This window comes from Lasioglossum baleicum, chromosome 1, assembly GCF_051020765.1.
Source record: "Lasioglossum baleicum chromosome 1, iyLasBale1, whole genome shotgun sequence".
Taxonomy (NCBI): Eukaryota; Metazoa; Arthropoda; class Insecta; order Hymenoptera; family Halictidae; genus Lasioglossum; species Lasioglossum baleicum.
The window spans coordinates 18281845-18298299 of record NC_134929.1 but is presented as its reverse complement, the minus strand read 5'-3'; the positions used below and the strand labels follow the sequence as shown (position 1 = coordinate 18298299).

At 43.9% G+C, this 16455-nt stretch overlaps 1 protein-coding gene across 1 annotated transcript in view; it reads right to left on the bottom strand.

The window, feature by feature from the left end:
* LOC143208601 (RNA binding protein fox-1 homolog 2) overlaps positions 1 to 16455 on the bottom strand; it is a 214967-nt gene that overhangs the window by 52775 nt on the left and 145737 nt on the right. The window contains exons 6-7 of the mRNA XM_076423128.1: positions 15690 to 15744; positions 2421 to 2441 (exon numbers count right to left, since the gene is read on the bottom strand). Coding sequence (XP_076279243.1) covers positions 2421 to 2441; positions 15690 to 15744 — 76 coding nt within the window. The remainder of the gene's footprint in view (positions 1 to 2420; positions 2442 to 15689; positions 15745 to 16455) is intronic.

Here is a 16455-nt window from a genome sequence, read left to right as displayed (position 1 = left end):
CTTTTTATGTTCGTTCAAGTCTTTGACTCTTTGAATCACAATGTTAATCAGTCTTTTCAGCAGTATTTAAAAAATTTAATTACTACTGTATCACTAAAATGCTTCAGTTATTGTCACAAACCAGTGTGCAGTAAATGCATGATCGTCTACGATCAGTCCACCAAGGAATGAGGGCAGCGAACAAATGGTAAGCAAACGGGGGGAACATTTTGCCGAAACCGTAGGCCATTGTGTTTTGAAAAATAGACTTTTACGAGCAAATGGATCCTCGAAGCGCAGACTCGCGTTTCCGCACACACTCGGACCGCGTGCATTCGCGACAAAATCGGCTCCTTAAATTCCACATCGCGTCGCATGCGGCTAATACTGTCGGTTCTAAGTACACAGCTAGGTAACTCAGTTGTACAGATCACTAGAAACAATACCCTGTATCGGTTCGTGGCGAGGTACCGTCCACGAAGTATCCTAAATCAAGACTTCTACGATATAAAAACGGGGGGAATTGAGCGTTAACAGAAAAGAACATAAAAAAAGGTCCGCTGTATAATAACGAAGGAACGTGTCGAATGGAATATTTGTCGACGTTCCCGTCGACGAGTCTAGACATCTACGTTGAATACTGTCGCCGGAAATACTTTCGAATACCCTGTAGCTCCGTGGAACGTAAACTTAATCTTCTAAAGGGTGTTCGCGATTGCACGTGGAAACGACAGCAGCGAGGAGACCAGATTGTTTTGCCGATTCCGCGGCGGTTTCCACGGAAGATTTATTGCTGCTAGAGGTCCACGGAAAAACGTCATGGCGTGTCTAATGGATCCACGCTGCAGTTTCTTTCGCGGTGCAACCGCGAATTGCGAATTCGCTCGCCTAAGAACTAGAGGTTCGCTCTGTCTCGTGCCGACCTACCACTGACCGATAGATTGGACTGTTTCGATCCTGTTTCGAACGATTTCCCACCGACGACGTTCCGGAAACTCGCTTCGGTTGCTCGGGAAAAAGAAAATTACCATCCCCTTCACCATGGGAATAAACTCAACCGTTAAAATCAGAATTTCAGGAATTTATAATGCGATGGCAATGCAATTTTTGTGGAAAATTGTTCTTGACAAATTCGAGTGTCCTTGGAAATGATTAGAGCTGATTTATAAAATTTATAACTACCTTCTGACATAAAATTAGTCGACAAATGAGATGACCGATGAACAATTCGCAGCTCAAAGAAAAATTGTATGTCCTTGTTGGTGCGACTCTATCTCTGTTCGGCAATTCTCTTTCCACCGTCGAGCAACCGTCGTTCCTCGTCGGAGCGGATATAGAACGAAGCAATTGGATACGTGTGTGTTTGTGTGAACATGTGTGTGAGAGAACGTGGGATCAGGGCGTTGGTGCGAGCTCTCCCTCGCGAACCTTGCCGGTTAGACGAGCAAAATGCGAGAGACGAGAGAGAGCAAGAGGAGAAACGAGATATAGAGTCTGGAGACACGGCGGTCTCTCGCGAGCTGGTTGAACGACGAGCAATTAGTTGTAGGTAAATAAAGTCTGTACACCCACCTTGGCTCTGCTGCTATCATCGAGAACCCTAAAAGAAAGCTTTTTTCTGGCCAGAGTGTAAGGGGTGCGGGGCTCACGGTTTTTCTCACGGACGGGGTTACCATCTAAGGATCAGTGCTAGATCTGTCGCACGCTAGCAGAAACGACGCGATCGTCGTTTCCGTGAGAACCGTGTTCCGCAGGAGTCGAGCCCTGAAAATACCAATCTTTCGAAGAAACACAAATTTCAACAAAAAATCCCGCTGGCTTACTATGTCTATCAACTGTTCATTAGTTAAGAAAAAACTTCGAGACTCGACTCCTCGTACACTGGTTCCGTTCAATTAAGAGAGACTCATTTAGCTGGCACACGTGTCAGCCTCGACACAGGTAAAGCTAAGTATCTATGTATGTATAATATACATAAAAAATAGAAAAAATATAGATCGTGGATCGTGGGCGGGACTGCGCCCGACCCGATCACGATGTACGATCGCGATTCTATGGCTCGTGGCTGTCTTTCTTTGTTTCTCTTTTTAAATCTTTCTTTTTGTTTGTTTTGTTAGCTTGGTCGTGGTGTGTTGGCGGCTGTTTGGGAGGAAACAAACGAAAATGTGAACTCTATTTCGGAGAGATTGTCTGTCTCTCTCCTAGTACTGTGCGCGTGTGTCTCTGAATTCTCGCGCTATATTTTTTTTTGGTTTCCGGTCGTGGACAGTGTGCATCGACACTGTCTATGGTACGACCGGTTGGAGATCGTCTCTCGCCGTCTCACTGTCGTCGCCTTTGGCCGTTTGCTCATCGCCTTCAGGAGAACCCGTAGCAATTCTCGCGGATCTCGAAGTAGAGATTCAGCAGTGCCGACTCCGGCACGTCGTGGAAGCACCTACCCTCTGGCCACTGTACGCATACTGAAACAGAAAAGCAGAAAGATCGCGATAAACCACAATTTTCTACAGGTATCGAGTTGCTGTATAAAGGTATAAACACTTTTCTCCCACATATTGCTTATTGATCAAAGTGGGCGCCACTGTAATCGATAGACTGCAGATCTTTATTATTATTATTATATACGGACCGAGGTCCTTTTATACAAATGTTTACAGTTGTTTACAGTGGAACTGATAAAAACAAAAGGAAACATAACAAAGAAAAGAAGTCAACCTAAAATTTACATAAAAAGGGACAAGCGAGAAACTAAACAAATACAGGTACGATATTAACAAATAATCTTGCGCAATTTTCTTTTGAATTCCTGTAACGTACCATTAAAAAAATCAATATTATTATACAGTATGTTTGAGCTTGCAATAATGCGATTTAAAGGATTTATTACTCCATATGTGGATTTGGATTTCATTGTTTGAAATCCTGCTCTCGTTCTCAAAACATGTTCAGGTACGTAGAAATTGATTTGCATCAAGAGTGCATCAAATTAAAAATAAAGCTCTGGTCGGATACTATTTTTCGATCAGATAATGTTTCCAGGTTGACTATGTTTACTATTCTAGAGTAATCATGATCAAGGATTGACATTGGATTGTTTGTCTTATATGCACGAAACCTTAGAAATTTATGCTGCACTCTCTCGAGCATGATTTCATACTTATTTTCGGAGACCATATAGTTGAAGCATATTCTAACAGGAGACGGGCAAGGGTAATATATGCAACCTAAATGTATGGATTGAATGAAAATCAGTGGTAAAACGAAGTATGAAACCGAGTGAAGAAATTCATTGAATAATTTCCAGTGGAAGTCTTTTATTTTACACAACGTTGCGGTAGCTGAAAGCCCGACAATGTTTCAATGTAATTTCATTTAATGATCCTTTAATTGTATGGAGTGGCGTGTTGAAATGGTTCGCGTTATCTGGTACTCGGTAGAGACGAGCAATAATAACAATCAGCGTCATCGATGCATAATTGAATACATCAAATCGTGACGCGGGTATTATAATAATTCAACGTGCAGATATTTCGCGAGAAACGCGGCTGAAAATAATATTCGTTCCCGCCCATGAAGAACAAGAGCGTTCCAGGGGTGGCGAGACGCTGACCGATTGCCTTTTATTTCACGAGGCTCAAAGGATGCCGGCCAAGTGTGTTTTCTCACGAAAGCAGGTACTCCGCGGGAATCCCTCACCGGGAAACAGATCCTGCCCGCGCTATAAATTATGTTCGCTTCGATATTTGCACCGAAATAGATCGCGGATTTGCCCGAGGCATTCATCTTTTCCTTTCGGAGTACTTATTTTCTGTCGTTCCTTCCTGTAATGCGTGCAAAGCGAGACCGGTTGTCCACTGCTTCGTAGAACATGCAATTTATTATCGAAGAGGTGTGTTCATAATTACTTTAAGACCCTTGCGACTTTTATTCCTGGTCGAAATTTGTTTGTACGGTTGTTTTAAGTCATAAAAGGAAATAAACAGGCCTCTACTATTTTCACAATAGCTGATCGTGTAGCTCAATACGAAAAACATTGTTTAGCTTGGCAGCCAGAAGTTGTGTAATTAATTAACGAACAACTGCGAACTGACCGACACTGCTTTTATTCTCCCGGTAATTTCCGAAACGCCGCCGACGCACAGGTTTCCGATAATTAAGCGAAAAAAATCGGCGTAATGAAACGTTTACCGGAGGACCGGGTTCTCCATTAGAATTTATCGAGTACAAAAGCTCGGTCATTAACATTAAATCGAAAACAAATCTCTAAATTAATTTAAACCGATTGGAAAAGCCGAGGCAGCATTGGGGATGATTGAAATAAACTTCAATCGAATTAATTCGCGCGTAACCAATCGACAGAAGTCCGTCGACGCGGACGACGGATTGCCCGACGGAAAGATCGTATCGGAATAAATGTGAATTTCAATGCGCCGCTCTCGTCCGCCCCGGCTTTTTCGCGATCGGATTGATCTGCGGAGGGTCTCGCTGCTGCGGATAAATTACGCGAAACTCGCTCTCGAAACCCTCGCCGATAATTTCGATCGGCGTTTGTAATTCCTCCCACGCACCGCTTCGATAATGGAATTTCAAATGAAAATAGCTGGCCCGAGGAAAATCGTTCCGTTTGTTGCGAGCCGGGATTTTTTAAATTCCTCCGCCCATTTGCGGAAACGTTGGACTGCCTGAAAATTAACCGTCACCGAAAATCGATGCGGCGGAATTTTTAGACCTTCCGAAGAACCCACTGAATTATAGAAAAATACATGTGCGCATGTATTTACAGCATTCTCTCCGTGACTGTCGCAAAGATCTCCACCGTAACTGTGAAAAGACCTCAGTAGACCTAGTGATATGTCCTAGCGAGGTTTGCTGGGCGTATAATACTCAGTCGAAACGTTTCGGCAGTCAATGCGAGCAGCGGTTCCTAATTAGAGGCCTAATAAGCGGAACGGTCTCGCGCAAATTGAATCGTTAGGAGCGGACTTTCGTGGAGCGGCTCGTAAAAGTAATTTTCGTACGTTTGTCGGGGGAATCCCGGACGAAAACGCTGTTCCCGTCGTCGTCGTCGTCGTCTGCGTTTCCCTTTGTTCGCCCTGGAGCACGGACAAAGCGATAAGGGACGACACAGTGAATATTCAAGCAGCTTCGGGATAGTGCGCGCGTGTATCTCTCGCCGGCTCCGCTCGCTCGACTCGCTCCGCTTTGCTCGCTCGCTCGCGGCCTCTCCGAAAGCGTTTCTCTCTCGGGTCTTGAAAATTTCATACCGACCATTTTTCACGGAGCGTCCCTCGCTTTTACGCGGCGTATCGACGCCCCGTTGTCGATGCATCATCGACGAGCAGAGCATCAGCGCCTCGGGAACACGACCGTTCTCGAGAATTTCCGTCGACCCGTCTCCGATGAAAGCTTTCCTTCCGTCGCGCGTCGTCGCGTTCCAACGCGGGGAAACCTGAGATCGAACACATTCGATTCTCGAGTTTCGGGGAAATTCGTGATTGAATACCGATCTCGTCGCGCGACTTTTCAGCTATTTTTTTAGTCGCGTCCACTTCGTACCTTATTCGCTATTTAGTTTGTTCATCAAGATGTAACATGTTCCTCGTCGAAAGTTCTCGAATTTTCAAAACTATGAGACATTGATTTTCGTATCTCGATAAAAATGAAGAATATGTAGTAAAAAAACAATGACTGTATCGTTGAACTGCATCGACCACACACCAATTTTGTTCGAAATGTTTTTTCACACAGTCAATAACTGACAAAAGGGTTTGGTTTTACCGATTCGTCACGATCCGACTGTTCGCTGTCCGAAATTACCGGAGCCTCGTCACCGACGGCACTCGATAGTTTCGTTTTCCCGGCGGCTATGGGTCACGTGTTTCCACGATTTTCTGGAACATTTCCCCGGACAGGGAACACGGCCTGTCCAGTCCCTTTTGCCAACGTTTCGCGCTGTTCCACGACGTGTCTGTCGCCTCGGAAAGACAGCGTTTCAAAGCGAGACTATTTCTAGCCGACAGGCGAACCCGCGAGGTTTCGGCGTGATTCGCTCGACGGTGCTTCCTTAAATTGCACTCGATAATTCCCGCCGGTCGTTCTAAAAGCGTCGCGTCGTGTCCCCGCGATATCCCGAGGGAAAACAATAATATCCGAAGATGTGTCTTGTCGCGACATGAACAATTCAATCGCTCCGAGAGTCTCGCGATTCCGTTGGACACTTCTCCGTATCGGACGGGTCTAAAGTTGCCCTTGCTATCTTTACGCATTCCAGATTTTCGTTTTACAATGCGCGAAGTTACGGAAGTATTTTCCCGAGAAATTCTACAAGAAGTATGGAAGAATATGAAATTAGAAAAACTAATTGTCAGGATGCACAGAATATGTGAAGCTGCCAGGTTTCTTAATGAAAGGGAAATTTGACGTAAAATATGCATTCATCCATAAAAAAAATTAATGCAAAATGTAAAACATACTCCTCATAAATTTTTTGACGAATATGTAAATCTTCCTCGGTTACTCTAAAGGCATTCGGTTTTTCTCATAAATATTTCTCTTATAAATACAGATTTTCTGAATTTACGCAGTGATTCGAAACTTTCGGCCGGCGGTGTATGTCACTTTTTAACCAACTTCGAAAAAAGAGGAGGTTACTCAATTCGATCTGTATGTGCCTTTTTCTCGCTTTTTTTTTTCTATGTTCACCGATTACTCCGAGATGGATGCACCAATCAGGACGAAATTTTTATTGCAAATAACCAATAAGACCGAAAAACCATCCAACGGTGTTCTACAAATTCTGCTCGTTCCACTAAAAAGTGTGAAATAAAAAGATTTTATAAAAAGAAATTAAACCGACTTCGAAACGCACTAAAAAGTATGAGATAATTTCCATTTAATTTATGCGAATACACACGAACTTAATTGAAATTGAAAATTTTCGACACTGAAAGTTACGAAAATCCTTAAATTCATCTAAATGCTTTCACATATTAATTTATCTTCTCTTCCCACCTACTGATTTTCAAGTCCACTGTGGTAGATATCTAATATAATATCATTGTAGAAGATCTTGAACCATGCAACCCAAAGATCATTGAACAAACAAAATTTATTAGGAACACAATCATTATGATAACATAATACAAATGCACGTCTGAACTGAGCGGCGTTATGCGGAAAAGTGAAAAATACGCTGGCCTAATACAATAAATCAATATTCGTGTCGCAAAGGAACGATTCGCTTTTTCTTTTATAAACAACTTGAATGTTAAGGTTTTGTTTCTGCATACTGGGTGTTTAAATGTAAACGGGGCAAATTAATCCACATCCACCATATTCCAATGAAATCATAATCAGCAACATCTGTCATTTCACTCCGAAAAGGTTGTATTGTATTTAAGTTCGTGTGTATTCAGATAAATTAAATGGAAATTATTTCATACTTTTTTAGTGCGTTTCGAAGGCGGTTTTCTCATGAATGAACGATATAGCCATTAAAACAAAACCACTATCGAAACCGTCCGATCGAAGATCCACATCCACCGATACCCGATCGTACCATTATCGTTTCGCGCACTCGCTGAACATGGAAATTCGCGTCCCTAGGAGTCGCGACACCGGTCGAAACAATTTCGCAAATGGATGCCAAAACGTCTCTCCCAATGGTAGGCTCACGAACATCCTCCCGAGGGGATTGTCTTGCGGTTCCGACCAGGCGGCGGTATCGGTTTCGGGGGAAATGGATTTTCCAAGACGTGTTTTTCGCCGCGCGACGCAGTGCATCATCGCGCGCCGGTGCATTTCATTTGCAACAGACGACACGATGCAACGTGATCTGCGCTCTCTCTCTCTCCTCTGTTCAGTTCCACTCGACGTGAATTTACAACGTCGTCGACGGGAGTACACGCACTCCTCGTGAAAACAAACCCGGGACACCAACCACTGGCGCTTGTTATTCCCGCGGTGTTTGCGGGTTGCCGCCCCTTGTAATCCCAAGGCAGCGCCGGCGAGCAGACGAATATTCGATCTTTGATAATGCCCTTTGCCGATACCAGCGCTGTTTTCGGCGTGTTGCACACCAGCCGAATGAAATTTGCATTCTGAACGCTGTCTGCGAGGCCCTCGAGAGATAACGCTTCCCGTGGAAATTATTTCCCCAGCGCGCATTGCTCGCCGAGCTCTCGAGATCATTTTGCGGAGCGCACGGTTGACGGATGTTGATACTACACCAGCGGGAGATGACTTTTCCCAATTTTCTACCGTATATGCCCTGGTGAGTTTCAGTAAAAACTTTCCCAACGTTCTACCTGGTAACACGAATATTTTTCGAATTTTTCGCTGCAAGATCCCATTTTTTTTTTAAATTTCGGAAATTTAAAGTTTCAACCGAATTTCATTTTTACGGTCTGCAAGACTGTTTTTACTGTTATTATAATCTCTATTTTTCCCTCGTGCCCTGCAAAATTTCAACTTTAATCTTTAATTAATTTAAAGTTCATCACTTTGCCTCATTGTGTAGCGATTCGGCAGTCAGCGCGTTAAACAAATTGTTTCCAGCTCGTGCGATTTTTCCGGATCCCTCATCGAACGGTCTGGGGGTGGTTCGAAAATAAAACGAGCCTCGGGTGCAGGTCGATCGCATGTGTGCCAGTGGAGCATCGTAGCGGAACGGTTTCCCCGCGAGGCTTCTAGCAGCATAACCGTTGTTTATCAACGAGGAGAATTGAGATTTAAATTAGACGGAGATATGCAGGAGATTCGCGCGTGGGGGCGGATAGCGTGTCCAGTCGATCCGGTCGCGGGTCGTCGACGATATATACCGGTTTCGAGCGGAGGGAGGTTGCGAGAGGGGGTTGCTTTTCTTCCAGGGGGTTAAGGTTGGACGAATAATTCGCCACCTTCCGTTTCATTACGGTTGCATCGCGTCGGGCTGTAGAGTTGGCCGTCACGCGATCCCACGATCAATCCTTCCGGCGACGTTCGCCCGTCAAACCTCTGACCATTCTGAAATCGCGACCCGTTACGGACACGTAAATCACTGTCCATTAATGTCGCGCGACGATCCCCGATCTTCCTCGCGGCCCAGACGATAGATAGAGGCGCTGGTGGATCAGGGTTATCGGGGAATCGATGCGGACGTTGATTAGTGTCCGCGATTTTGAACCCGATCGCTATGCCTGCGGCCGGATGCCACGCAACCCCAAAATTGCGGGTCATGACCCACGCATGGCGAACACTCTTCAAACTACCAGTGTTCTGTAACTGTGATTCATTGATAGAAATAAGAAAGATATAGGGTAAAGTGCTCAAGTTTTTTGATTATTGTAGAATGCGCTTTTTCGTTCAAAAAATTACCAGTTGTAGATGCGTTTCCTCTCTATAAGATTCTGGGGTCAAGTTTGTTCCAAAATTAATACAGCTTGGGAAAAATATATCTTTTGTGGTGTCATTTTCAGGTTCCAGCGAAAGGGGTTCTTAATATGGTACACCTTGAGTCCCTAATATGACACCTAGTGCCATATTCGGCACCCACACCAAGAATGTCGATATAGCTATACCCATATTAGAGAACCCTTGGTAGTGCCATATTGGGAACTCCACGTGGACTGATAATACTAGCTACTGACAAAGAGAAAATGAATTTCAGCCCAAAACAACAGTTGGCAAACATTAATGTAAATGAACTGAAACAACAGATATGTTCAAACATTTCAAAATCGCTTATCTTTCTCGAAATAGATACTATCGAAAATCTAACCACAACAATATTCAACACGTAAAGACACAACTGGCGGAGGATCGATACTGAAATCTATAGAATGATGCGATTGCACTGAACTCTGTTGAGTAAACATGGTAAACTATTGTTTGAGGATTTTCTTACTAGAGTACGAAAAAAATGCACTTCTCCTTTACAAGATATAAGGTAGTGCCATAATAGGCGACTATACTACATATATTTGGGCACTTTACCATATTGGGTAGGCAAGGAAGTATTTACGGCATTTTAAGGCGAAATAGAGCTCAATTTTTTTATTCAAGCAATGAACTTTAATGAATAAGATATTTTCTCTTTCGTTCGATGATCTTTTGCCAAAAAGAATAAACAAGAAAATATTTAATTGATTGAAGTTCATCGCTTAAATAAGGAAATTCGGTTTAATTCACTTTAAAATACCGAAATTACTTTCTTGCCAACCCAATATTTCTAGAAACTTTTTACAGTTTTCGCATGTATGTAAATTTTTATGGAATTTCCAGAAGGTAACCTTTTTTTTTAAATTTTCAATATATGGCTTCACAGACTGCCCGGATATTAACTCGAGTGACAGTACACATTGCAAAAGAACCTTTTGGGACAGCCTGGGGTCTCTTGTACTCTATTCGCCACGACCGCTGACTCGCGCGTCTGGACACTCAGCAGGAATTTACGATAAATTGATTATGGATCGCAAACCGCCGCGTCCAGACACGCTTAGGAGATCCTGCCTTAATATTTCATATCGCATAAAGATGATCTGTCCACCTGAGAACGGAGCTGCGCCCCGTCTAGCGCCTGGGCAATATTGAACGGGTTTATCGAGCCGTTTAGCGAGATGCCACTTGGTTGAGTTTTCCAGCAGATCGAACCATTCGTTATCATGGCCAGTAAAGTGGCGGATTCGAAAGAGATTTGATCCGTCGAAAACCGTCTGGGTATCGATGGCGTCGGAGGCGAAATGGTACGGGTCGTGAAATCGTCGTTATGAGCCGGTTATGGGCGTATCCGTAGACGCATAGAACGTCTTCGGCTCGACGAAACTTGCAGAAGCTTCAACTGGTGGAGAATCGAATTTACCACGTCGGTAATCTTTCCAGGTAAGTTCATGCGAGAGGAATTCGTGTCGCAGACCTCGTCGACACAGTTACCTGGGAAATACCTGTCGAACCAACGATTAAGAGGTGTTAGTCTCGTGGGCGCATACCATGTGCGCGTCAAACGGGTTGAATCGAGCTTAATCTCGCCGCGTGCGGCCGAGCTCGTGGATAATTGCGCGATCCGAATGTTGGGCCGAATTTCCACCGACTAATGTGGTCGGCAAGGAATTGCTTCTGCCAGGTGGCAATCGATTTAGGTTGGGAGCGCGCGCCGAGGCTCTTTGGCGGATGCGGTTCAACTACCGAATTGCTAGGATGATTTTGATGGATACCCCAAGGGGGATTTGATTACGTTAAGTAGCGGAGTAATTCTGTTCTTGGATCCAATTTCGGATCAGCCAGCTTTTTCCCTCGCTATTAGAGACACCTACTAAGCTCTTCCAGAGCTTCACTCGTTTCCCTGAATCCTCCGGATCTTTTGTCTTCGTCTCGACCGTAATTGGGTTTCCAGGCTCCCTAATTTCTACCCTTTCAACCCTTCACCTTTCTCTGATTTCTAAGTTTTTTAGATGTTGACAACGGATCGACCCTTTTCTGATTCCAGTGGTTTCAATTTTAAGGACGATTCAGGCAAATTTTACACTTTTAGAAGCGTCTCTGATATCTCCTGCGAATTTTACAATTCACACAATCTCCGGGGAGCATTGGGGACTCCTTTTCCTAGTTTTACATACACTTCGAACCTTTGGAAAGGAATTCCTACCTTTGCCTCTCCAAATTCTACCACTTTCAACCTTTACGGAGAAGTCTGTACCTATCTTTTCTGATTCTACACTTTCAATCCTTCGGAGTAGGTGATTCTCCAGAATCACATTTCTACAGAATTCTAGAATTTCAAGCCCGTGAGAAGGAATCTCTGTGAACTTTCTTTTCTGATTCCACACACTACAGACACCTCTGTAATGAAGTTCTTTGATCTTGTTCCACAGAGGTTTTTTTAACAGCTCGTGAAGACTCTTTTTTATCAGAATTTAATATTTAACAATCCGCAACCAAATGATCTCTTTATTCGATGGATGTCCCAAGATTCTACACTCTTAACAATGATTTTTTGTGGAAATGTAATTACTAGACTGCGGATCTTTATGCAAAATAAAAAATGTTTGCATTGATTGCCAGACACAGGAGCCATATAAAAATTTCATTCTTCTTTCAATTATCTTATTAAGGTGAAACTAATACACTGGTGGCCTTAAATCTTTTTAATACCGTCACTGTTTTAAATTGTACGTGCCCATTTCTGTCATAAATGCATAAAATCCGCTGTCTGGTAATTCTTGATTGAGAAAAACTGTTAAACGGTTTACGAGAGACTAGTCATTGAGTCACTATTGTCTCCAGCGTTACCCTACATTGTCCAAGGTACATCATCTTCACTTCTACAACTCTTCATCCGCCTTATCAAAGCTTTTTCCCATCATTTCTCTTCTTATCTACTGTAATACTTTCCACAAAAACCTGTCTCCTGCTTTTATCTTCTAGCTTCTATACGTTTTTAATTAGTCTTTTACGAAGTAAACCATCAAAGTGTACTGTACGTCTCGTAGACCAACAATAATTGATGAATGTTCACATTAGCTCAGGTTGTCGTTCTTCGTTACAATGGTCTTCTCGACGAGCGGTATCATTCCAGCTTTTGAAACAGTTCATGTGATCGTCGAGGTTCCCCGACGACCACGAAACGACTGTTCGTACGTCGGACGCCGTCAATTAAGTGTCCGATTACGGGCTAACAAATCCGCCTATAATTAGAAACGTTTTCGTCGGGGGCCGATCCAGGTTATTCGAACGGTTCACCGGTTGGGAAACACTTGGCAGCTCGCGGCTGTCATTGTTGTTCAAGTGCCGATTATTTATAACCGGCGCGGTGCTCCGCGGACTCGTGCTCGAGTTGAAAAGTCGCGATGGATCGATGGGCCCTGTCGAACCGTTGCTGCGCCGCGAGTACGGTCCGCGTTTATTCGCGCGTTCGAATGGAAAGCCTGAAATACTGTCTGACCGACATCGGGCTAGAAACTCGGAAGCGAAATCGCTGATAGCGGTATTTCCGGCGGGGGCTATGAAATATTAAATTGCCGCGAAGCGAAACGTTGCCTTATTCCGGACCGGAGCTGTCGAACACGCGGCGTTCACGGAGAATCGCGAAAGTATTATGTATACCGTTCGTTATCGCCACGAGCCGACAATTCTATCTCTTGATGCATCGCGCGGAATTAGACGAAATTATTCGCGGTCGATCGATTCCTTTGTGACGATGCATTGCAACGAGGCGGATCGTTTTACTGCGAATTTTTTAAACGTTAAAAATGACGCGTAAGAATGTATTGTCTCATGAGGATCATCTACAGAGATTTCATTCAAACTTACTTCGCTCATTCTCTTGTCATTGGACTTGTTATGTCGATTTTATCCTTCTCAATTTTGTTTCGGTGCCGGCGCGCCTGTGCAAGAGTGTGGTGGCACACACACACACATCGCTAGATCAATATAAAATGACGCTTCAACATTGCAATGAGGAGTTCAGAAGCGCGGTCAATTGTGATTCCTAAAAGTCCAATCTATGTCTGTCCGGTGCCCAAAATGCATATTTTTACGTTATCGAGGAATAATTTGTAATATTCGGCAGATATACCGCTTGTCACGAGGCATCCGAAGCAAGCATGATATCACAAGATGGCCGCCACTGACAGATTTTCGTAAATATTGAGAGATTTATCGTTCGAATAAAAAAAATCGCTCTGCATCGACATAGCCAGGACATGTACAAAGGCGAAGCTGTGTATTTTTAGTTGATTAATTAATTATTTAAACACGAAAAATGGGTTGGAAAAAAATACAGCACCTCGAGGTTCCGAAATTTTGTACTAGTAGCACCACTGTCTCTTTCCTAAACTGCACGTTACAAATGTTCCAATAGAATACGGCTGATAATGCAGGTCGTACGTTATACGATGTTATACCGTTATTAGAGTAATTTATAATATTCGGCAGATATTGCCTGTCCAACACCACTGGTATTGGCCAGCCACGAGGCAACCGAAGCAAGCATGACGTTAGAAGATACCCGCTTCGCGTACCAGTGTTTTTGTTCAACAAATTTAGTGTTTGCATGGACGATGGACACTGTATTATCGATGGACAATATAATATCGACCTGCATTATCAGCCGTATTCTATTATAACATTTGTAACGTGTAGTTTAGGAAAGAGACAGTGGCGCTACTAGTGCAAAATTTCGAAACCTATAGGTGCTGTATTATTTTCCGATGCATGTTTGTGTTTAAAAAATTAATTAATCAACTAAAAATACACACCACCGCCTTTGTACATGTCCTGGCTATGTCGATGCAGAGCGATTTCTTTTATCCGAACGATAAATCTCTCAATATTTACGAAAATCTGTAAGTGGCGGCCATCTTGTGATATCATGCTTGCTTCGGATGCCTCGTGACAGGCGGTGTATCTGCCGGATATTACAAATTATTCCTCGATAACGTAAAAATATGCATTTTGAGCACCGGACAGACATAGATTTGACTTTTAGGAATCACAGTTGACCGCGCTTCTGAACTCCTCATTGCAATGTTGAAGCGTCATTTTGTATTGATCTAGCGATGCGTGTGTGTGCCACCGCACTCTTGCACGGGCGAACCGGCACCCTTAACTTGGCAAAATAAATCTATCGATCGATCGCAGATCGATACAAAACGCCCGAAGATCCTTCGCTTCGAGGGCGCGAGAGCAAATTATAATATTAGCGCAATTAGCAAGGCAGAACCGAAGTTTAGAGCGGGCACGTCGATCCCATCAGAAGTCGGGACGAGATCGCGTGCAGAATTTCGAAGCGAATTGCGACGGAGACGGAGAACAGAGAGTGAGTGTTTGAATCGCGCGGGAACTTCGTAATTAAACAGACTTCGACTGGGTCCCCAGCGGAATAATCGGGAAGGAAGAGTTGTTTTCGATCGGGATTGTTTCCCTCGTTTTTGGCCCGACGAGGCAGCAACCGTCGTCGGCGACGACGACGACGAACTCTCTCCCTCTCTGTTTAGTTTTCGTCGGACACGGGTTGCGTCGGGATTCGCAACCGGCCGATCCGCTAATCCGGATTAAGTCACGATTTGAATGGGGCCGCACAATGGCATCGTGATTAGATTTAGATTAAAGCCAATTGCTCGGACGATCGGATTAGACCGGGACTCTGCGATTCCCGTGGATTCCCTGACGATGAATTGTGCTCGATGGGCTGTGCGCGCGTTATCTCGCCGCCGCGTACCAGAAGTTTCCTGGACGAGCAAGTAATTGTCTGCGGGAGCTCGTCCGCTGAAACGTTGCGGTAAATAGCCCGTTGTTTCGCAACGTTGTTTGCACTTTGATTGCCGACTTCGCCTGCTTGATGCCCGGAGAAAATCATCCGAACCTCTTTTGCTGCTTCACAGCTGCCTCAAAGGGAGCTTTCGACCCTAATCAGACGCACAGTGACTCGTGTGATTCTTAAAACACCCTGTTCTATCGGCGTGAATTTTTTAAAAAGTGTATTTGAACAAGCAATTAAGTCAACACAATAATTTGAAAGAGTCGAGAATGATGCAATAATATTCTGAACGTCTTCCGATGTCTACCGATTTGTACATCACCTATCTATTTTTATCATGAAAGCATTAAATCCGCAGTCTATCGATTTAGGCTCGCCCTACATTCGAAACTATGTGTACAACAAAAATATTGATCAGAGATAGACCCGTGAAGTTCACTGGTTGAATAAATAAATGGTAAATAAAGTTGAGACCTACCGTTGGGTACCGTCGGTGGTTTTTTCGTCTGCACCCTCGCCGTCGCGTTGTTCACCTATCGAAACAAAAGCACAGCGTTAAAAATCATCGAATGCCGTCCAGACCAATGGCAATTCTCCTTCATCGATCATCGTCGAGATCCGCGCTTCGCCGGGACAGTTTTCACCGGCAATTTCCCCGATTTCCCGTGGAGAAAACTCGGCCGAAAGTGGGAGAACGTATCGAGAAGTTTCGAAACGCAATCTCGGGGTTTCGATGGAACGAAAGTTGTCCGTGGAAACTTCGTGTCCCGACGTCGGCGAACGATTTCCCGTCGAGGAGAAAACCGTCGGGAAAATCGGACAATGCCAATTGCACGCGGATCTCGCTGGATCGTGATCGTATCGACGGACACTCGATCACACAAGTGCACATTGCCACCTGAATTCTCGTGGGAATGGCGAAGTAAAAGAACTCGAACTAAAATCGAGTGTCCGTCGATTCATGTTTCATCAATTTCATTTGCACGTTGCTCGAATTGTAACGACTCTGGCCAAAATATTTTTATATTGTACACTGATGAATTTCAAACGGTGATTAGATCAAATCTACGGAAAGTTTCGGAAATTTAATGGGAAACTTCGAGCGACGTGCAGCTGCAAGTTTCGCTTGAATTCAGATTCGGATGTTTCTAATTAAATCCTCAATCTCTGAACATTTTTCCGAGTCCAGTAAAGTAAACAATAAAATTAATGCTGTGTATCGGTTCAAAATAATATACTTCTTA